Consider the following 22,663-nt stretch of genomic DNA (forward strand, 5'->3'; position numbering starts at 1 on the left):
ATAATTTTTTTGGACCTAGCTAGATAGAGCTGGACAGTATAAAATGCACACACATTCATACAAATTCAAAAATTGATGCCTAGCTGAACTAACTTGCGAGCAAACTAAGCCCCAGTTTGAACTCGTTAATTCTGAACCGAACTATTAGTGAGCTAGTTCGTTAACAGCTCAGTTCAATAACGAACGAGTTGTTAGCAAATGAGTCACATGTGAGCCATGAGCTACGAGCTTTTTTTGTTATCCCTGTGATTTATAGAACTTAAAGGTTGAGTTAGAAATGTTAGGCTGGATTTATTTACTGTCATAGGATTCTTTTATAAAAGAATGACACGTCATCATGTCCTTGCAACATATATAAAGAGGGATCATTTTGAATATAAATCTTGACAATAGATGTTAAAAAATAAAAAATATTATAAGTATGTTATTGAACATAGATAACCTAATAATTAAATTTCATGCAATTTAAGATTGTTTGATTATGCATTAACAATATTTAATTTCGAATTTAAGATTGAAAGTTTAAGTCATATATCAAAGTTTATCATATTTTATCAAAATTATAAAAAAAAAACATTTTTTTAATAAAATGATATGTGGATAATATAAATTATCTCAACAATGTATTTCATGTTTAAACATTATTTTTAAATATTAACAACATTAATATAATAAAAAAATTTCAGGTCCAATAACTCCAGACTTCAGACTTAATTATCTTTCTTTTATGATTTTTAGACTAACTACAACTTGCCCTTATATTAATAATATACTATTAAAAACATAATTAAAAGTTTTAAGATATCATATAGTCTCTCTTTCTTTACATTATGGAATAGCTTGATTTATGTTTCAGCTTACAATAGAGTTAACCAAGATTTATACAATTGGGCAACTGAAATTTTTATTAATACCATTTCAAAAAAAAAAAAAACCACTGATCAAATTGGAGAATTCGAATAATATCATAGCCTCCAATTCAATCTGCGACTCCATTTCTGGGGGGCGCATTGAATTAGAGACCCCCCAAAAAACCTAAATATCAATATATTACAGTGTATTTTTGGATTTTTGAGGGGCCTCCAATTCAATCTGCGTTCCTCCAAAAGTAAAGCCGCAGGTTGAATTGGAGGCCATAGTATTTTTCAGATTTCTCATAATTTGTAGGGTTTTTTTTTTTTGGACAGTGGTACTAATAAAATTTTTGGTTTCTCACTTAATTTCTTATAATCAACATATATGCCAGAGTTTATAGCTGAGTCAGCCTGCATAAATATTCGAACACACAAGCTTAATTTTTTATAATATTAACATCAATTTCAAGTTGGATTATGAAATTAGAGACACTTGGTTTGGGAAATAGTTTTGGTTCCTGACACCAGCAAATATATTCTCGGTTGTTGTAGCTGTTGTATTATTTTATCAACAATATTATAATAGTATTTTAAATTGAAAAAACTTTGACAAGGGTCCACTGATTTTTTAATTTTCCCATTCCATTATTTTTAAGGATTGATTTATCTGAAATAAATCTATCCTCTTATTTAATCAGTATAACATCCAGTGTCAATTGTTTAATTTTAATATTTCCAGTTTGACTTTTTTTCCCAAATTAACCAATCATATTTTTTTTTCGACAGAAATTAATGAATGTTTGCTTCTTCATTCTGAATTATAATGCAGATGCATTCAATTCTTTTCAAGAGTTCGGCTAGTATGACATCGGTATCATGTGATACTAATTTCAAAACTAATTGGATAGACTTCAAACGACTAATTCAAACCATTCAAACCGATTTACATTATAAGTGATATGTATACATGCAATTTTTTTTATTTTTTTCGAGTTATTTTAGTATCAAGTCAAACAATAAAAAATATTGAAAAATAAATATATTAAAATTAACTTTAAAATTTCTACATTTGACCGCTTGACTTGATACTAAATAAATTTGAAAAATCATAAAATTTGCATGTAAACGCACAACTAATTAAGTAAATCGGTTTGAATGATTTAGATTCACCATTTGAAACTGATTCTAGATTTTAGAATTTGTGTTATATAGACTGGAATAATACTAATATCATACTAGCCACTCTCTTTACAATTATTTCATTTGCTATCTTTTTTTTTTTTTTTAAATTATGACCTCTTTTTGATAAATATAGGTTGAAACTAGAGTGGAAAAAACGTGCCGTGCCGTGACTAACATGCCATGACTTTAGTCTCATGTTGTGTCGTGCCATGATCAAGTTATTTTTTCACGTACAGTGACTAAAATGTTAGTGGGTGGTCACAGCACGCGAATGATCATGCCATGCATAAACGTGTCATCACCAAATGTTATTTACGTGATCATTTAATCATAATTTAGATTAGTTTATTCAAGATTCACCATTTGATCAAGATCTAATGATTCTAATTATATGTGACTTGCTTAATCACATACCGTACTGTATCAATTTTTCTAAAAATAATCATCATACACGAATAATCACGACATGTGACAAGTAAATTACGACACATGACCGACACACTATGAAAGAACCTACTACACCATTCTATTTTTTCCACTCTAACTGAAATTGTGGTTTTGGATCCATCTTTGGGTGATGCTCGTGTATGTTAAATTTGTGTTAACTAGAGGAGCGTAATCCAAAACAGAGACAAGATGTTACCATGACCTTGACCTAACTAATATATTCTATGGTTCATTTAATGCCAACATTTAATGGATTCCTCTTTTCCAAGTAGCGTATTGTCAATTCGGAAAATGGACATGACAATTAAACAAATTGGCCAATCAAAATTTGGTACGGTCAATGGCTTAGTTGTGTCACCAATGACATCATTAACACATTAATTATGTGATGTTGATAGGTGATAGCTCATTCTAAGCTTTATTATTATCTAGTTTTGTATAGACATTTGCTAACGGGTAACCCGTGACCCATTCCGGGTTACCCGTTACGGGTAACGGGTAGGACGGGTAAAGGGGTAGGTCGGGTACGGGTAAAACCCGTAACGGGTAGACGGGTAATTGGGCCAAAACCTATATCCGGTCCGTTTATTATCCGTACCCGTTGCGGGTTGACGGGTACGGGTACCGCGGGTACGGGTCCGAGTATCCGGGTACGGGTCCGGTCCGCCCGTTTTTTTTTTTTTTTTTTTTTTCCTGTTTTTTCTCTTTTTTTCTGTTTTTTTCAAAAAAATTCAAATTTTTTTGAAGTGAAACGGGTCGGGTACGGGTAACGGGTACGGGTATGCGGGTAGATGGGTACGGGTATGCGGGTAGATGGGTACGGGTAGGCGGGTACGGGTTGGCGGGTAGACGGGTACGGGTACAACGGGTTATTTTTTAAATCATGTTATCCGGTCTGTTTATTACCCGTACCCGTCTACCCGTCTACCCGTTTGTACCCTGGCAACGGGTACGGGTACCACGGGTAACGGGTACGGGCCGGGCAAAACGGGTTCTACCCGTTCCGGGTTTAGCAAATGCCTAGTTTTGTATAATTAGGGATGCAAATGGATTGGATATTATTATTTCGGATCCGGATATGAAAAATATATACAGATATCCGTGCAAATTCCGATAAGATTTTAAATTTTAATTATGTCTGAAAAAAATAGATATATATCATATAATTTAATATATATTATGAATACATTTATGTTATTCATTGTTTGATTAGATAAATTTTATGAACTCGATTTTTTTTAAATAATATTTATATTTTTTATTTAGTTTGAAAAAAGGATACGGTTTTATATCTGAAAAATAAAAATAAATACAGACCCGATCTGTTTGCACCCCTGTTTTAGGTATAAATATATACAAATGTGAGCATAGTCATAAATGAATTAGTTGAATTTAGTTTGGCGAGGTAAAAAATTTGTGATTCAGGAATAATTCGATTATATTTCAAGAATGATTCATAATTATTCGGATTAGATATCTCAGTCCTACAAGGAAGTAAAAAAAAATGTTATGGAAAAAATTCAGGAAAAGTTTGTAAAATTCGCGAATTATGCGAGAATAATCCATGAATAATTCGGTCAAAGTTTGGTCAACCGAATAATTCATCGTTCTGTTCGTCATCACAAAAAAATAAATTATTTGTGAATAATTAGCAAATAATTTGTGAATTTTGTAATTATGAATGTGTGGAGGACTGGAGGCAGTAATTCTGAGAATAACATGGTGTGATCCTACATGTCACAGGAAATCCGGACCAAGCATTATTTAACAATGATTTTTTAATAAACTAATTTAATTTGATAGTACCAAAGGAATCTAGATTGCGAGGATATCTTGTCAATAAAATATTTGATAGTACAAGTGTGCAACCCCAAGGCGTCACAATTCTGAGATCATAATCTCAGAAATTTCCAGATTATCTGTGGCAAAAATCTACAATAAACAGTGTGGCGAGTCTCTGACAATAGCAAAACCAAACACCGTTTCTCCAAGAGGGAACACCGTGTAGTTTGTAATTGCAAGCAACTGGGTTCATTATACATTTTATAAAGAAATTAGTTTGCATTGGTTTGTAGTTTATTTTCTTATGAAATTACTACAAAGAAAGAAAAGGAGATTTTTTTTTTATTAATGGAAATTATTATAAAATAATACAATGAAACATAATGAATGGCTGGGATTCTCCATGAAGGCATAGATGTATTATGAAAAAAAATTATCCTTTTTTTTCCGGACCTAGAGGTTTTTTTTTCTTTTTCTGAAGAGCCTGTCCGGTCATTTACTGTGCGTGGGGAAAAAAAATATTCATTTAGATTTCGCGAAAATCAGCTCACTCGCACAATATTTCGGTAATTCAAAAATTTATATTCCCGTTCCCTTTAGACGACCGAACAGGCCCTAAGAGTGGCTGGGTTTTTGTTAAACATGTGTGGTTGGGATTAGGATTGCTCATGAGTCGAGTTGAGTATGAGTCGAGGACAACTTGAATTCAACTCGTAAACTCATGAGCCGAGTTGCTAATCCAGTTTCACCTCAATTTGAATTCAACTCACAAACAACTGAGTTAATTAACTCGAGTCGACTCGTGACTCATAGATATTACATAGTTTATTAAATTAAAAATTACCAAAACTACGTCTAACAAAATAGAGGAGGGTTCAAATGTACCCAAATTTTTGTGCACCCAAATGCACCCTATCTTTCAAATCATTTTTCTCCGTTTTCAAAGTCCGAATAGTCAATCCGAACCGTTAGATGCGATCTATATATTAAGATGTGCTTGGAGACCAAATTTTATATTTTTTGGATTTTTTTTACTATTTATTAAGCTACTTTGAAAATCGCTGATCCAATGGTCCAGAAAATGTAAAATCAGCGATTTTCAAAGTGGCTTAATAAATAGTAACAAAATTCCAAAAAATGTAAAATTTGGTCTCCAAGCACATCTTAATATATGAATCGCATCTAACGGTTCGGATTTACTATTCAGATTTTGAAAATGGAGAAAAAAGATAGGATGCATTTGGGTGCACAAAAATTGGGGTGCATTTGAACCCTCCTCAACAAAATAAATGGTACATAATTTATCAAAATAGTACACAATTTTAAACTTTACATAATAAAAACAATGACAAATATATAATTAAATAGTACAAATTTTATCAAATTATTAAAAGTACAAAGTCTAACAAAACATTACGTAGTTTGCTAAGTCAATGAACTTGAGTCAGTTTTGACTCGAGTTATTAGTGAGTTGAATCCAAATTGATTCTGAACAAATTATGAGTAATTAATTTTTTTGTGCACTGTTAGTTGAGATTCTTATGAAACATAAAGAGTAGCTGAAATAGAATAAAATGTTTTGGATTAAAAAATAAAATTCAATTTCATGTTTGGAGCCAATTTTTTTTTCGAATCCATCTATGCTATTAAAAATTCCAGCCACTTTCCGTTTCCCTATATTATTTAATAATAATTTCTATTGATAAAAAAAATCCCAAGAAAAGCGGGTCTAGTTCATATTTAAGTCATATCAAAACAGGATTATGATCGCCAATCATTATATATTGATTTATCAAATTTTAATATGTTTGGAGTTAAAATTGAATAAATTTCAATCTAAAATGGGACACATTTCATGTCCCTTTTATTCTTCCAAGTATAGTTTGCTAATATCAAGAGATAAGATTATCCCCTCACTTGAATACAAGATAAGAGTTTATCTCTTTCAAGTTATTTCCAAATCGGAGAGAAAATAAAATTGTATCATGTTGGGGTGGCAACGAGCTAGTTCATCATGAGTTGGGTCTAGTTTAAACTCGTTACGAGCTGGATCGTCCGAGTTACAAGTGAGCTAATTTTAGAGGTCTGAACTGAAATTTCAGCTTGAAATCATTACAAACTAGCTTGTTGAGTCTGACTAAATCTTATTTTAAGAAGAAAATAAATCCTACAAATCTTTTGGACCAAGCTAAATCAAGCTAGACCGAGCTGGACAATATAAAATGCACACAAATTCACAAATTGATACCTAGCTGAGCTAACTCACGAGCAAATTAAACTCCAATTTGAAATCGTTAATTATGAACCGAACTAGTAGCGAGTTGGCTCGTTAACAATTTGGTCCAATAACAAATAAACTATTAGTAAACAAATCAGGTATGAGTCACGAGCTACAATTGAATAAATTTCAATCTAAAATGGGACACAATTACAATCGTATACACATTTCATGTCCCTTTTATTCTTCCAAGTATAGTTTGCTAATATCAAGAGATAAGATTATCCCCTCATTAGAATACAAGATAAGAGTTTATCTCTATCAAGTTATTTCCAAATCGAAGAGAAAAGAAAATTGTATCATGTTGGGTGGTAACAAGTTGGCTTGTCATGAGTTGAGTCTAGCTTAAACTCGTTATGAGCTGGCTCGTCCGAGTCACGAGTGAGTTGATTTTAGAGGTCTGAGCTGAAATTTTAGCTTGAAATCGTCACGAGCTAGCTTACTGGGTCTGACTAGATTTGTTTTAAGAAGAAAATAAATTTTACAAACCTTTTGAATCAAGCTAAACCAAGTTGGACAGTATCAAATGTACACAAATTCATACAAATTCACAAATTGATACCTAGCCAAGCTAACTCATGAGCAAGTTAAACCCCAATTTGAACTTGTTAATTATGAACTGAATTAGTAGCGAGCTGGTTGTCCAATAACAAACGAGCTGTTAGCAAGCGAATCAGGTATGAATCACGATCGAGCCACGATCTATGAATTTTTTTACCACCTCTAATTGTATGGCATTAGGTTCTGAATACTTATTATAACATCTATACTAATCCGAACAGATTTATGTAAGAATACATTATTTGAACATTGAAAAATATTTGGGCCTAGATAGTTCCATTAGCCCGTAAAGAAGGTCTCCTTGTTATGTGCAGTTTACAGTCCAAGTCTAGTCTTCTTATTTTTCTTTTAGTGAAACTATACAATGTTATAATGGTACCAAAGCATCTATTTCTTTTTCTGTAACTTGACCACTTAAAATTGGAATTGTTTATAAGCATAGTCAAAATTAGAATTTTATAAGCATCTGTTTGCGTTTATCTGTACCTACTTGATCAACTGATACCATTTTCAATTATGAGCATAAGAAAAATTGAAATACTCAATGTGACCAAATTTATAAATGTAATGACAAAATATATATAAAAATCTTTCATATCTTCTTAGGTGCTTTTGGTAATCAAATAACATCAGACTATTTTTCTGACAAGCTTATCACGTTTTACCGATAGCTCCCTACAAAATGAAGAAATGTGTTTTGAAGAAATATGTTGCATTTAGGAATGATTATCAGATCCAGGGGGCTTCCTGCAAATGGTTCAAAGAAATATGTAGAGCCTGAGAGGCTCTAAATGCCATTAATAGTGAAATGGGGAGTTCTGATTTGGAAGAAAAGACCTATGTTACATTCAGGGACAAAACCTGTACCAAAAAGACCTATGTTACTGTACAAAACCTATGTTACATTCAGGCTCTAAATGTTACATTCCAAAAAGACCTATGTTACAGAGCATCTAAAACCAGTTACTGTACAAAACCTGTACCGGTATCCCCTGTATGATCCTCTCATTTCCACTTGAAACCCTCTAACAGTACCAGATCCACATCCTCCCCTCGTGCAAAGCTCTCTGTGCCACTGCTCTCCGGTGAATGCTAACGCCCCCAAACACCCTCTCATTCCTTTAAATGAGAGGATTAAATACTTCTCTTTAACATGGTACATATTTTTTTTATTTTTTTTAATAAAGGGTAAAATGAGTACTTTATATATATATATTTAAATGAGTTTTAATAGAAAAATCAATAAATTTAGACATATGCTTGTGTGTCTATTAAATGAGTTTTAATAGAAAAGTTTGTGATTCTTTGAAATTTAGAAGGGTAAATATGGTATTATGAATTTTGAAGGGGAAAATACGTAATTCCGAGATTTTGGAGGGGTATACATGAAATTTGCTCTTTCTTTTAGTGAAACTACACAATGGTGTTAATGGTACCAAACTGGTTTCCAAATGGCAAAACCCAGAAAAAAAATAGTTTCGGGTCTAGGTATGGTACATATCAGGACATTACCAGTTTAAAATTGGCGCACACAATATCAACAAGCGCATTATATCAAACAAATTAGTTGGAGTATACTTCACAAGCATCATTTCTTGAAAGAATTTGCACAGTTAATCAATATCCATCTTCCATTTATTTTAATGGTGGTAGGGTTTCGTAACAACAGTTGTCAGAGTGAGAATAATTGCAAATTCTAAGACAAGATTTGCTGCATTTTCTTGGAATGACAGTTAAAACACTCAAACCTAATTCCATTTCGGGAGAAGCAATGCTAGAGAAAACCTGGAGTAAGCGCTTCAAATTTTGCTCCGTGTCAAAAATCGATGTTGCTCAGCATGATGGTAAGGTCCCTTCCAGACCTTCGGCAATTATAAACCAAACGAAACAGGCAGCATTATATCTGAAGTCTCAATTGATTTTAATCTAATTGCTAATACTTATTATGGCCCCTTAATTTAGGCCACTTTATCCCACAAAAAAACTCTTAACTGCCACAAATTACACAAGCTAACAACTACAAATTACACTATGGTACTAGAAATTGTTCTAATGGCTTGTGGCCAAAACAGTCATTAAAAGACCCAGTACAAGGAATTGTTGGGCACTTGCCTGAAATTCAGATAAAATTCATACATCAAAATTTATAATAACAAAAGCACATTTGATTAGAAATGACATCTTGGAATAATTTTCACACGACATCCTAATTAAGCAGATGCTTACAAGCAAAAAATTTAATTGTTTTATGCAGAATTTGTACCTGATATTTCACATCATATTTAACCAGATCCTTCAAAAAAGTATTTCAACTGCAAGCATAATAGAAAGGTTAAACATAATTTTTTCATATTTCTGACTACAAAAAGAACCAAAGGTCTGAGCACTACACCTGTCATCTCTGATGTGGATTCTGAACAGACCTGAACAATTTGAAACAAAACCATACAGAGTTTCGGTTTAAATTTCACATTTTTTATTAATGACCGATACTGCGCTGCTTACTTCCCGTATAGTGGTTTGGTATTAGCCAGCCGGTACATACTCGGCATGACTTTAGGAACAAAGAAAAGCAATACGGCGTGAGGTATTATACCTGGAAATACACTTGTGGTAGTATCAGACCTAGAAGGGCTAATGCGTAATATGGTTTGCCAGATCCAAGCAAGTCAGCTTAAAAATTAAACATTGGTACAATTATTATATTATCCAAACCTTCAAAATTTTACAAAGGCCCTTGCAAATGAAATATATATGTGTGTGTGTGTGTGTAATACTTCAGTTTACAACCTGACTAGCATGATTCTCTAGTCCTGTATGATAATTCCTCAAACTAACTCAAACAAGAAAATCAATACCTTGCTGATTTCAAATAGGACTGGAAATAACTCAAAGCATGTCAGGTAGGGATGTAAAAAATGTCACGATGTGATCAGTTATGTCACGGAATGTGTGCCAATCACGTGCCGTACCTCACGTGATAGGGCATGGTATTAATTTTAAGTACCTGCAATGGAGAGCTGAGTAAAAAAAATCCATTTGACCGGTTCAACTCCAAAAGCTACTGGCAACGACTGCAGAAAAAAAAAAAATCAGAACAAGCCCATTCAAATGCACAGAATGAAAAAGTAGTAAATAACACAGACATACATCATGTATGCACAAATATATATTACACTTTGATTGAATAACATGTGCGAAGCTGTATAACTTTCATAGTACCTAATAAAATAATAAGAAAGAAAACAGTGTCACAAAAGATATAAAACCTGGAGGCCAAGAATTCTATCGCCTTCAATGCTTTTGAATTCATTAATGGCAATCCCTAGCTACATTAAAAAAAAAGAAAAAGAAAAAAAAAAGAGAGAGATACCAAAAATTAGAAATTTTTAATTATTAATGCACAAAATACATAAAGACAAGTAAAGGGCAAAAAATAAAATACCCCAGCAATGCTATAAAGCAGTGTGAGAACTATAATGTCTGGCGTGAGTGTACCAAACAAAGCTTGACCAGCCCACCTACATAATTCATTCATTTTTTGATAGAATATATAACTTTCTTGAATGTTTGTATCTTAAGTTACTGCTTTTGATAATGCTAGAGTATAATAGGATAATATTATGGTAAACTGATATAACTGGCACCCAAAGCAAAATTTTCTTATCCATCCATTTTGTTTAAGCTGTACTTAACAAATAAACAGTTCATTAAATTATGTATTAGATAATACCATGCTGCTCAGGCTAAGTACCAGAATGTACCAGCTCATAATAGAAACTTTGATACACATCTGATGGACTGAGTTCATTTGTTTTTCATTTTTTACTGGTACCAAACCGAACCCATCAAGCTAAGTACTGGTAATAAGCAACTGACAGTCGGTAAAATCAGTGTATTTACATGCATTCCACTACAATTACATCCAGAATGTACACTGAGATTGGTTCATCTACCTGTACCAAACTGGTTTCCAAAAGGCAAAAACACAGAAAAATGTAGTTTTGGTCTAGGTATGATACATTTTCAGGTTATTTACCAGTTTAAATTGGCCTACACAATATCAACAAGCACATTATAGCAAAATAAAAAATAAATAAATGGAGGTTTACTACACAAGCATCATTACTTGAAAGAATTAGCATAGTTAAATCAATATCTATCTTCCATTTATTTTAACATTGATACAGTTTCTTGGAATGACACTCAAACCTAATTCCATTAGGGAGAAGCAATGCTAGAGAAAACCTAATTATTTTTCATCTAATTGCTAATACCTCTAATGCCCCTTAATTTAGGCCACTTTATCCCACAAAAAAATTCTTAACCACCACAACTACATATGCCATCCTTGAACTGGTGAAAATTCTCCGTATCCCGTACCACAATTTCCCTTCTGACAAACCTTGTTACCAACTTCACAAACCGATGACACTCTCCACACATATAGAGATTTTTCGTTACCTTAACGGGTGTACCGGGTACGCTATTTATAAGCCCGAAAGCAAGTGCTGACCTCTCGCTATGCCCACACAACACATCATCCTTGTCAGAGCCATTCTGTACTGGGTCAAACCCATTATCCGTTATCCTCTTGTACAACCCGTTAAGCACAGTCTGAATCTCCTTTATTTGCGGGTGAGAGTTATCTTGTGTAAGAAAAGCATGTATTGACCCCTTGACCTCGATCCAGCTGCAACCCGGATTCGTCTCGAGTCCTTTCTTTCTCATCATTTTTCTCACTCTATCCACCCCATCCCACCTCTCTAAATCAGCATAAAATTTACAACATAGTAAGAGATACCCAACATTTTCAGGGGCCAATTCGAACAAAAACTTAGCCGCAAATTCACCAAGATCTAATCTGCTGTGGATTCTACAACCATCCAACAAAGCGGCCCAAACAGAAGCATTAGGTTTGATCGGCATCTCTTCTATGAACTTCCGGGCTTCATCCAATAAACCGGCACGGCTTAACAAATGTACCATGCACCCATAATGCCTGATATTAGGAATAATTGAATACTTTTGGGTCATAATGGAAAAATACTCACGCCCTTTGACAACCATATTTGAGCGACTACATGCACACAATAGTGAGAGAAAGGTAACATCATCAGGTTTAACTCTATCATGCCTTATCATCTTATTAAACAGTTTAATAGCCTGAGTCGCTTCACCAAGGCATGCGTGTCCCATGATCATGATATTCCATGAGACGGCATCATTCCATCCACGCATGATGCAAAATTGAGACCATGCATTATCCATCCTACCACATTTTGCATACATAGCCAAGATGGAGTTAGCTAAGCATCCGTCAAACCCGAATCCAACCCGCAATACCCTAGCATGGATCTCCTTGCCACACATAGCGGCACTAAGTTCGGCACATGCACCTAGAGCGCCCATAAATGCGGCATCATTTGGTTGTACGTACCGGTGCATATCACAAAAAAACTTTAATGAATCCATATATCTTCGATTAATATTGAAACCCAATATTAAGGTACTAAAAGGGACAGCTTCTTTATTTGGCACCCTTTTGAATACCTCCAAAGCCTGGTCTATGCGTTGTAATTTTGAATACAAGTATATTAGAGAATTTGCCACCTTGCTATCGGTTTCAAACCCTTTACGTGTGGCTAGTTTATGTAGCCTTAAACCGACATCGAGTTGGCCAAGACATGCACATGCAGCTAGCACACTTGCTATAGTGGCCTCATCTGGCGCAACATTATTTGTCTCCATTTGAAAGAAAATATCTAAGGCCTTACCGGGCAATCCATTTTGTTCATAACCTGATATCATGGCGGTCCATGAAATAAGGCTTCTGTCTTTTGTTCGTGAAAAGACTTTCACTGCCTTATCCATTCGGGTTGAAGTGCTGTACATTTTGATAAGAGAGTTGCATATTGTATCATCCAGTGCAAAACCGGTTTTAATGGTGTACCCGTGAAGTGCCTCTCCTAGATCCAACTCACATTGGGAGATCACACTTGTCAAGGCATATAAACTTGGCTCCAAGGAACGCTCAAGCATTGTCAAGAATAATTCAATTCCCTCTGCATTTTTGTAATTCTCAAAATATCCTCTAATCATTGCATTCCAAGAGATGCAATCTCGAACAGGCATTTCATCAAACACCTTGCGTGCCTTCAACAAATCCCCACATTTACCATACATAGTAATCAGAGCATTAGAGACATCCACTTCTGATCCAAATCCGAATCTAATAACATGCGCATGTACCACTTTTCCTATTTTTATGTCAGGTAAACCACCACAACATCTCAAAACACATGCAAAGGTATAAATGTCGGGCTTAACACATGCCCAAAGCATCCCTTGGTACCAATCAATGGCCTCAACTAAGAAACCGGTTTTTCCATATGCACATACCATGACATTCCATGAGAAGACATCTTTCTGAGGCATTTTAGTGAACACATTGGAGGCAGTGAGGAGCTTTTCGAAACCCGTTAACATATGCAAGAGACAATTTCCAACACGAAGGTTGATATGGGTACGTGAAGAGCTTAAATGCGCATAAACCCGGCAACCTTCCGGAATCGCATGTTTCAACCGACATAAGAATATAAGAGAGATATAAGTGTCTTCTTCAAATTTATGATTCTGTGACAAGTTAAACACGTCGATTGCTTTGTCCAATTGCCCGAAAAAACACAAGGCACGGATGGTTTCGTCTGGATTTGATGAGACGGTTTGATCTTGAGTGGAAGCTAGTGTGGAGGTGAGGCGAAGGGAAGGGATTGAAGGCTTGGAAGGGATGAGAGGGAAAGTTGTCAATTTGGGTTTATAAACTTTGGAAGGGAAGGAGAGATGGTGGTGGGGGTTTAAGGGGTTGTTACGAGAGAGTAGCTGAGGTGCCATTGATTGAAGAGGAAGAAGGCATGATTTGGGAGAGAGGTTTTAACAGGGTTTTAGCAGCGCAACGGTAGTTTAAACTTTTAAGAGAAGGCTGTGGAATTGTGGTCTTGTGGATAAGCCTGGAGTGGTGGTAGAGCCTGCATACACGCTCCAATATATCCTGATTATCTGATCGTTGATTTTGTTTGATCTAACGACTACAAATAACCCACGATCCCTTATGCAGTCGGAGATTTTTTATTTATTTTTTATTTTTTAAATAGAACGGAATTTAAATATTCTAACGAAAAAAGTATGCTGAATTTGATTTTTATAAAAACAGTTTTATTGATTCAACCAGTGAATATACGGATTAAGACAACTAAATATCAGTTTCTTAGCGCTTCTTGTCAAACAACTCCATAAATATACGGATTAAGACAATCGAACATGCTTCTTAAGTTTTTAATTTCTTGTTGCCGAACAATCCCATAAATTTTACGCATGAAACAAACGGACATCACAGCAAAAGTATATATATATAGAGAGAGAGATGGGCTATGGTGCATTGCAATCCATGGAGGGGTTTGTGCATTGGACCATAAATCTAAAATTCAAAATCCAAATGACCGATCCAAACCGTTCATCTTGTTCTCCATATTAATATGTGCTTGGAGACCAAATTTTACATTTTTCTGAATTTTTTTACTATTTATTAAGTATTTTACAAAATTGTTGATCCAACGGTGGCTTAACAAAACAGTAAAATCAGCAACCACCGTTGGATCAACAATTTTGTAAAATACTTAATAAATAGTAAAAAAATTCATAAAAATGTAAAATTTGGTCTCCAAGCACATATTAATATGGAGAACAAGATGAACGGTTTGGATCGGCCATTTGAATTTTTAATTTTAGATTATGGTCCAATACACAAACTCAGCCATGCATTGCAATGTGTATGCATCACTATTTTACTTCACGCTCATATTTTGCGATTTTAAAGTTCAAAACGTCGATCCGAACCGTTCATCTTGTTCTTCATATTGAAATGTGCTTGGAGACCAAATTTTACATTTTTTGGAATTTTTTTACTATTTATTAAGCAATTTTGAAAGTCGCTGATCTGATGGTCCAGAAAATTTTACTGTTTTTTTACTGTTCACAGCAAAACAACAATTTTTAAAAATGCTTAATAAATAGTAAAAAAATTCCAAAAAATGTAAAATTTGTTCTCCAAGTACATTTCAAAATGGATGAAATATCTAACGGTTCGGATCGGTAATTTGGACTTTCAAAATAAAAATACAGCGTGAAGTAGAAACGCGTTTTACTTCGCAACTCACCGTAGACTACCTCATATATATATATATATATATATATATATATATATATATATATATATATATATATATATGAGTAAAGCTAGGGTGTGATGTGCTCACCAAGAGAGTTTGATGAGCACAACTTCAAAAGTTCATCGGATCGACTTCAAACGCTGAATCCAAACCGTTGAAATCCATGTGCTTCCTGAGTGATGCATATGCATGCAAAATTTTGAAAGTTTCGAGTTTATTTGTTACACAGTCAAGCGGTCAAAGAAATGAATATTTTATTAAGTTAATTTATAAGTTGTTTTATATATTCAATTTTTATTATTTCTTTGACCGCTTAACCATGTAGCAAATAAACTCGAAACTTTTAAAATTTTGCATGTATATGCATCACTCATAAAATACATGGATTTTAACGATTTGGATTCAACGTTTGATGTCGATCCGATATACTTTTGGAGTTATGCTCACCAAACTCTCTTAATGAGCACATCACACCCTAGCTTTACTATATATATAGAGAGGTTGGCTAAGATCGAAGTGGTAGTTCCTGAGCTTTGGTGCTACCAATTCGTTTTTCAATTTTCAAAGTTCAAAATGTCGATCAGAATCGTTCAAGTTGATCTCTATATTAAAATGTGCTTGGAGACCAAATTTTATATTTTTTTGAATTTTTTTACTATTTATTAAGCCACTTTGAAAATCGCTGATCCAACGGTGACTTTTGATTTTACTGTTTTGTTAACCCACCGTTGGATCAACGATTTTCAAAGTGGCTTAATAAATAGTAAAAAAATTCAGAAAAATATAAAATTTAGTCTCCAAGCACATTTTAATATAGAAATCAATTTGAACGGTTCAGATCGACATTTTGAACTTTAAAAGTTGAAAAACGAATTGGTAGCACCAAAGTTCAAGAACTACCACTTTGATCTTAGCCAACCTCTCTCTCTATATATATATAGTAGAACTAGGGTGTTCTTAAGCTCACCAAAGTATTTGGTGAGCTTGACTCCAAAACCCGTCAAATCGGTTTCAAATGACAAATCCATACCGTTGGAACTCGTCTATTTTATGTGTGATGCGTCTACATGTGAAATTTTTAAACTTTCGAATTAGTTTAGTATAACGCCAAAATAAACAATTATACCGTTATTTTCATAACAGCCCCTTATTATATTTACATTTCCCTCAGGTCCCTCAGTAGCACAGTAATTAGTTTATTACCCCTAAACGACGCAAAACAACTTATATACATACATATATACCTACCCACAAATTAAGCTTTGCACTAAAAATTTCATACCGAACGGTCCAATTAATATCACAACTAGGTTTAATCATTTAATTTAAGGATTATGAAACTATATATGGATAGACCAAACCAAAACCCCCTTTTTTTATTATATAACATAGTGACAAATGGATTATTTGAGTTTGGTTCGGCATGACAAAAATTCATGATTCGAGAATAATTCAGATATAATTTGAAAATAATTGAGAATAATTCAGACCGAAAATCTCGGTCTCACAAGGGAGCCAAAAAAATATTTGTAAATAATTCGTAAAATTCACAAATTACTCATGAATAATTCGGTCAAAGTTCAATCAATCGAATAATTCATTGTTTAATTCATCATCACAAAAAAAGAATAGAATCTTATGACTATGTTCTAGAAGATTAGTGAAGTTTATAGGGTGTCAATGAAGAATTTACATCCGTTGAAATTCCAAACAGAATTTCAAAGACCCTGCAATCCCATCCTCTGCCTATCTCTCTCTTCTCTCTTCTCTCTCATCAAATCTTTGTTGAGAAAAAAAGAATAGAGAGGAGAGAGATAGGCAGAGGAGGGAATTGCAGGATCTCCAAATTCTTGTTTGGAGTTTCAATATATTCGGACGTGTCAATGAGTATAAGGTTGTATGACGATATTTTTCATTTTTGTGTTCAGTATGATAATTTTATTCTATTTTATTCTTATCCGTTAAATATTAGTCTTATTGTATTCTACTCATTATAATTAATGGATAACAAACGAAAGAATTGATAATTTCAAATAAATTTATATATAGCTTATATGAACTAACTCAAAAGTCTAACATGCAAAATGCATTTTCAATTAGTAACATGCAAGTGGCATTTTCAATTCACACAAAAATATATGCTAATATTCATTTATATATAAATACAAAGAAATATAAAATAAACCAATTAATCTTAGAAAATTGCATGCTAATTTCCTTATATATCGACCAACTATCATGAAGCCTATTGCATATGTTTATGTTGAAAATAATTTACTTTTACTTTTCTAGATTATTGGAGAAAACTAAGGTAATTAATATTAAGCAAGTAGCTAAAAAAAGTGAAGTTTTCGAAAAGATAATAATGAGATCAGTGTTTCTCTGTTTTGTTCATTTAAGTTATTATGTGGTGCTTGCTTTATAAATAAATATTTTTCTTTTTTGCTCATTTTAATTTTTTTCTCTTAATTAAAAGACAATAACCGCACATAAGTTATTTTGTTTGACAAATAAATTTGATTGCCACCGTTCTGGTGCGAGCTGAATTGACCAATTTTATGAACAATGTCAGTTTTGAAATATTTTTTTGAAATTAAAATAAACTTTCTCAAAACTGAAATAATTTTGCTTAATGTAATTTTACCCGTTGTACTTTTGTATGTTATATTATTAGAAAATGTTCTTATAAATCTTAATACAAATTGAACGACTCCTGTATATATATATATGTGTGTGTGATTGATTCAATGTCCTTTGGAACGCTCCCAACTCCGATTTTTTTATTTATATCAAAAAAAAAAAAAATGAATTTTAAAAACTAACTGAACCGGTTCTGAAATTTTAAATCTACCCAAACCGGTTCACGGTTAACCGGACCAAATTTCCGGTTAACGGTTAACCGGACCCTTTGAAATAGTCCGGTTAACCGTTAACCGGATTTGTGCATTTTCCTTTTTTTTTTTCTTTTTTTTTTTTGTGAAAACAGAAAAAAAATTTTGTTTTTATTTTTTGTATTAAAATATTAGAAATGTTGAATATATTTCTTTGAAAATAGATGGAATACAATATAATTTGTTTTATTAGAAAGACTGCAACAAATAACCCGGATCAATATTTTTCAGATTGGATTTTTCGCGACTGTAAGAAAAATTAATATATTTCTTTATGTGTTATTGGAAAAAAAATAAAAATGCTTAGATTCCGAGTTATTGATCCCGGTTCAAAAGTCACTTCTAAGTAATCTAGAAAATATTATGATCTTTCTAATATATTTAATTTATTAAAAGTTGTATCTATTTTGAAAAAAAAATAAAAACTTTAATTTATTTAATGATTGTTATTCAAAAATAATTCTCAAAATAGATACAACTTTTAATAAATTAAATGTAATAGAAAGATCATAATATTTTCTAGATTACCTAAAAGTGACTTTTGAACCGGGATCAATAACTCGGAATCTAAGCATTTTTATTTTTTTCCAATAACACATAAAGAAATATATTAATTTTTCTTACAGCCGCGAAAAATCCGATCTGAAAAATATTGATCCGGGTTATTTGTTGCAGTCTTTCTAATAAAACAAATTATATTGTATTCCATCTATTTTCAAAGAAATATATTCAACATTTCTAATATTTTAATACAAAAAATAAAAACAAAAAAAAATTTCTGTTTTCACAAAAAAAAAAAAAAAGGAAAATGCACAAATCCGGTTAACCGTTAACCGGACCCAAACCAAATTTCCGGTTAACGGTTAACCGGACTATTTCAAAGGGTCCGGTTAACCGTTAACCGGAAATTTGGTCCGGTTAACCGTTAACCGGAAATTTGGTCCGGTTAACCGTTAACCGGAAATTTGGTCCGGTTAACCGTGAACCGGTTTGGGTAGATTTAAAATTTCACAACCGGTTCAGTTAGTTTTTAAAATTCAATTTTTTTTTTGATATAAATAAAAAAATCGGCTCCCAACTCCTTGCGCATTAGCAATAAATTCACTTCTAGGCGGTTCTTTTAACAATGTGATTGGTAATGCAAACGATTGTATCAACATGAAACTCAATGGATTTTGAAAGGCTCTAGAGACAGTATAAGTTTCATTCAAAATAAAGAGAAAAAAAAGAGTATCATGTTGTCATGAATTTTCAGTTAAATTCATACACAGTCAATTTCTTAATTCTAATTTTCCTCTTTTAATTATCAGTATAGTTTTACATTATGTAATTGTCAAATTAACTACAAAACTAATTAATAGTTGACGTAAATTTTTTAAATCAATTGCTAATTTAGCAATTATGTAAAACTAGAAATTGCTTAGCATTTTTTTTTCCAATTTAGCTGCAATTCCAACATGAACATATGTAATAGTGCTACAATATTTGGTATAATTATTCCGTATTAGATAATCAATGAGATCCAAATTAACTTAATAATATTAAAATTAACCAACCAATTACTTTGAGACCAGTGTTGTAAAAATATCCATTTGGACCGATTAATCGGCTGATTAGTCGTTGGCAGTAACCAAACTGTTTTGGATTTTCTCGATTAATCAGTCGATTATTTTCGATTATTCTCAATTAACTTTTTGGCAGTACCCTGTCCGTCCGATAACTGCATACGTTATTTACAACAATGCTTGAGACACTGAACTACAATAGATTATTTTGTAGTTTACCTTTTTTAGTACATACATATCATTAAATAATGGGATACAATGCTAATGATTTTTTTTTATTGGAAACGACACCAATATTTCATTTGTACTTAAAAATAACAAATTTGAACTGCTGAATGTATTTCATATTATCTCAATTATATATAAAAAAATTTATAAGATTTTAGTTTCATTGTAATAACAATTTATTATTCTTAGCAGTCCTTAATGCATACAATTTTATAGAAATAAAGCACTAACTAATCACCATTCAAAAATCAACAAGCAATTATTTTAGTGGAGAAATTGAGAAGACAATATATTTACAATTACACAAAAGTCATACATACACCTTCAATCACATAACGCCAAAATAAACAATAAATCTTCTCAGAGCTACATCACCGCTATTTTCATAACAGCCCCTTATTATATTTACATTTCCCTCAGGTCCCTCAGTAGCAACAACTTAATTATATACATACCCCACAATTGGGGTAAAAATATTGACAGAGCTAAGTTCACCTTATACAGCGCACCAATTACATACATGTTCATTTTGCCTCTATTCCTTGTGCTCTGTATGAAGTATAATCAGCTCTGTTAAAATCTTTAATATCTCACTTGAATGCTTCCCCAGCAGGAGAAGGCCATAACCTCGAAAAAGTGGAAGATAATGCAATTCCAGCCATATTTAACCCCTTGGTACCACAATCTGGTACTGGAACCCAGCTCCACACACACTTGGCTCGGTTATATGACAGCCACACTAGATCCCAAGCTCCTTTACTGTTAGACATGAGCACTACTCTCACAACCCCTCCTCTCTCAGCCATGCAACCCATCATCACCCCACAAGGCTTCTTCACTTCTTCTATCATCTCATTACAAACCCTAGATGTCAAAACCCATTCGGTACCATCTGAACTGATACCCCACAATTCGATTCCGATCAAAACCCGCATGCGAACCCGAACCCGTGATCCCAAACCGTCTTCAATTGGAACCGATTTGATTATCACCATGTTTCCGTCTCCATGCACATGCAACCGATCGGATCCGAAAGGGTTTTCGGTGAATCTAGGTCGGAGCAACAATGGACCATTTGTTCCGGGCCCGGTACACAATACCAGAGACTCGGTACTGGTGTGTGCCATATGAAGGTACACGTTAAGCGGGTCGGGAGAAAAGTGTCGGTCAGAATTGATCGGCATGGCTTCGGAAGCGTGCCAGGTGTTGGTATCAGATCGGTATTCAAAGAGATACGGCAAGTGGTTGTACATCTCTGCGAAGAGGAAACGGAAGCGATGCGAGGTTGGGTCAGCAGAGAGCTTTAAAGAGGAGCGGCGCCAAGAGGAGGTGCCACGGGGACCAAGAGGAGAAAGAGGTAAGCGGAGGAGGGAGGAAGATGGAAGATGAAACGACACAAGGTCACGACGGAGGTTGGATGCGAAAAGGAAGAAGGGACCGGAAGAGGCGAGGAAGTACGGGTCATCGAAGCGAGGCAAAGAGCGAAGAGGAAGACGGAAGGACCAAAGCGAAGATGGGGAATGGAAGCCGAGGAGGAAGTAGTCACGAGGAGGGCGGCGAGAGAGGAGAAAGAGCCAAGAAGAGGAAGAGAGGGAAGAGTGTAGGTGGTAGAGACGACGGAAGTCGGGTGATGAAACAAGAGAAGAGAGGAGATGAGAGACGGAACGAAGGCGGTGAAGGTCGGGAAGAGGAAGCCTGAAGAGGATCTCATGAAGGAGCTCAGAGGGTAGGAGGAGGAAGCCCAGAGTGGAAGTACTTGTGGAAGGGGTTGGAGTTGGGCAGGGAGGATACATGTTTAATTGAAATTTGTTTTTCCTCTTTTCCCCCCCTCTTCCTCTTGGATAGGGAAAAGGAAAGGGAAAGGGAAAGAGGTGAATGATAGTGGTGGTGGTTGGTTGAGTGAGGCTGTGAGGGGGGGGGTTTGGAAGTTAGGTTGGGGTTTTAATAGATAGAGAGAGAGAGAGAGAGAGAGAGATTGTCAGCAATCAGCACTCAGCAGGGACACGTTGGGGGCCACCTCCTCATGAATGGTCAATTGATCAATGATGAGAACCATGCTCATAAATGAATTATTCAGATTTGGTCTGTTGATTTCAAAAAAAATTTTATAATTCAAGAATAATTTGAATATAATTTGAAAATAATTCAGAATTACGTGAATAATAGATTCGTTGTACTTAGTCATGTATTATGACTTGTGTTAGCTCAATTGCTTCACTAACTAACCTAACAACATCATAACTGAAATCTGTTACAAGTCTAACACAAGTCATAATACATGGCTAAGTACAATGAATCTATTAGTGGATCACAAAGAAAAAAAAAAAAATGGGTTCGGTTCGGAGAGGTTCGGCAAGGTCAACCTTATACTCAGTCTTGTAAGAGAGTAAAAACAAAAAACAAAAAACAAAAAACAAAACAAAAAATACTATGAAAAAAATTCACGAATAATTCGTAAAATTCGGAAATTTTTTGTAAAATTCGCAACTAATTCGAGTTTAACTCGGTCAAACTTCGATCAATCAAATAATTCGGCATTCGATTTGACATCACTAAAAAAATGAATTATTTAGATTTAATTCGCGAATCTTGTGACTATGATCAGAACAAGGAAGGGTTCTTTTGTTCAAGGGGGAGGGGATTTGTA

The 22,663-nt window shown here is 33.9% G+C and overlaps 3 protein-coding genes across 4 annotated transcripts; all 3 read right to left on the reverse strand.

The window, feature by feature from the left end:
• Positions 1-7,656: 7,656 nt before the first annotated feature.
• LOC144548646 (chlorophyll synthase, chloroplastic-like) lies at positions 7,657-11,055 on the reverse strand. 2 transcript variants are annotated; one of them, XM_078297362.1, is made up of 6 exons: positions 10,550-11,055; positions 10,374-10,433; positions 10,112-10,178; positions 9,701-9,777; positions 9,368-9,416; positions 8,883-9,216 (listed from the first exon to the last, which is right to left on the reverse strand). In XM_078297362.1, exons 1-5 carry the CDS (start codon positions 10,640-10,642, stop codon positions 9,387-9,389), a joined length of 327 nt encoding a protein of 108 aa, XP_078153488.1. In that variant the 5' UTR covers positions 10,643-11,055; the 3' UTR covers positions 8,883-9,216; positions 9,368-9,386. The 2 variants fall into 2 exon arrangements, with proteins under 2 accessions (XP_078153489.1, XP_078153488.1); XM_078297363.1 differs by lacking the exons at positions 8,883-9,216; positions 9,368-9,416 and adding an exon at positions 7,657-7,851.
• On the reverse strand, positions 8,130-14,033 carry ECB2 (Tetratricopeptide repeat (TPR)-like superfamily protein). The gene is made up of 2 exons (XM_078297361.1): positions 11,353-14,033; positions 8,130-8,889 (listed from the first exon to the last, which is right to left on the reverse strand). Exon 1 carries the CDS (start codon positions 13,996-13,998, stop codon positions 11,428-11,430), a length of 2,571 nt encoding a protein of 856 aa, XP_078153487.1. The 5' UTR covers positions 13,999-14,033; the 3' UTR covers positions 8,130-8,889; positions 11,353-11,427.
• A 6,250-nt stretch (positions 14,034-20,283) lies between these two features.
• On the reverse strand, positions 20,284-21,935 carry LOC144548729 (uncharacterized). Its single transcript, XM_078297454.1, has one exon. The coding sequence runs from the start codon at positions 21,807-21,809 to the stop codon at positions 20,607-20,609; it is 1,203 nt and encodes a 400-aa protein (XP_078153580.1). The 5' UTR covers positions 21,810-21,935; the 3' UTR covers positions 20,284-20,606.
• Positions 21,936-22,663: the final 728 nt, after the last annotated feature.

The sequence above is a fragment of the Carex rostrata genome, chromosome 33 (assembly GCF_964058835.1).
Source record: "Carex rostrata chromosome 33, lpCarRost1.2, whole genome shotgun sequence".
Taxonomy (NCBI): Eukaryota; Viridiplantae; Streptophyta; class Magnoliopsida; order Poales; family Cyperaceae; genus Carex; species Carex rostrata.

What these genes read in the sequence shown, in the direction of transcription:
- LOC144548646 (XM_078297362.1), bottom strand. Translation starts at nt 10,642, where the DNA reads ATGAATGAATTATGTAGGTGGGCTGGTCAAGCTTTGTTTGGTACACTC. An exon ending in ATAGAATTCTTGGCCTCCAG is followed by an intron (nt 10,179 to 10,373) that starts GTTTTATATCTT and finishes TTTTTTCTGCAG; the next exon opens with TCGTTGCCAGTAGCTTTTGG. An exon ending in TACTCAGCTCTCCATTGCAG is followed by an intron (nt 9,778 to 10,111) that starts GTACTTAAAATT and finishes TTAATTTTTAAG; the next exon opens with CTGACTTGCTTGGATCTGGC.
- ECB2 (XM_078297361.1), bottom strand. Translation starts at nt 13,998, where the DNA reads ATGGCACCTCAGCTACTCTCTCGTAACAACCCCTTAAACCCCCACCAC.
- LOC144548729 (XM_078297454.1), bottom strand. Translation starts at nt 21,809, where the DNA reads ATGTATCCTCCCTGCCCAACTCCAACCCCTTCCACAAGTACTTCCACT.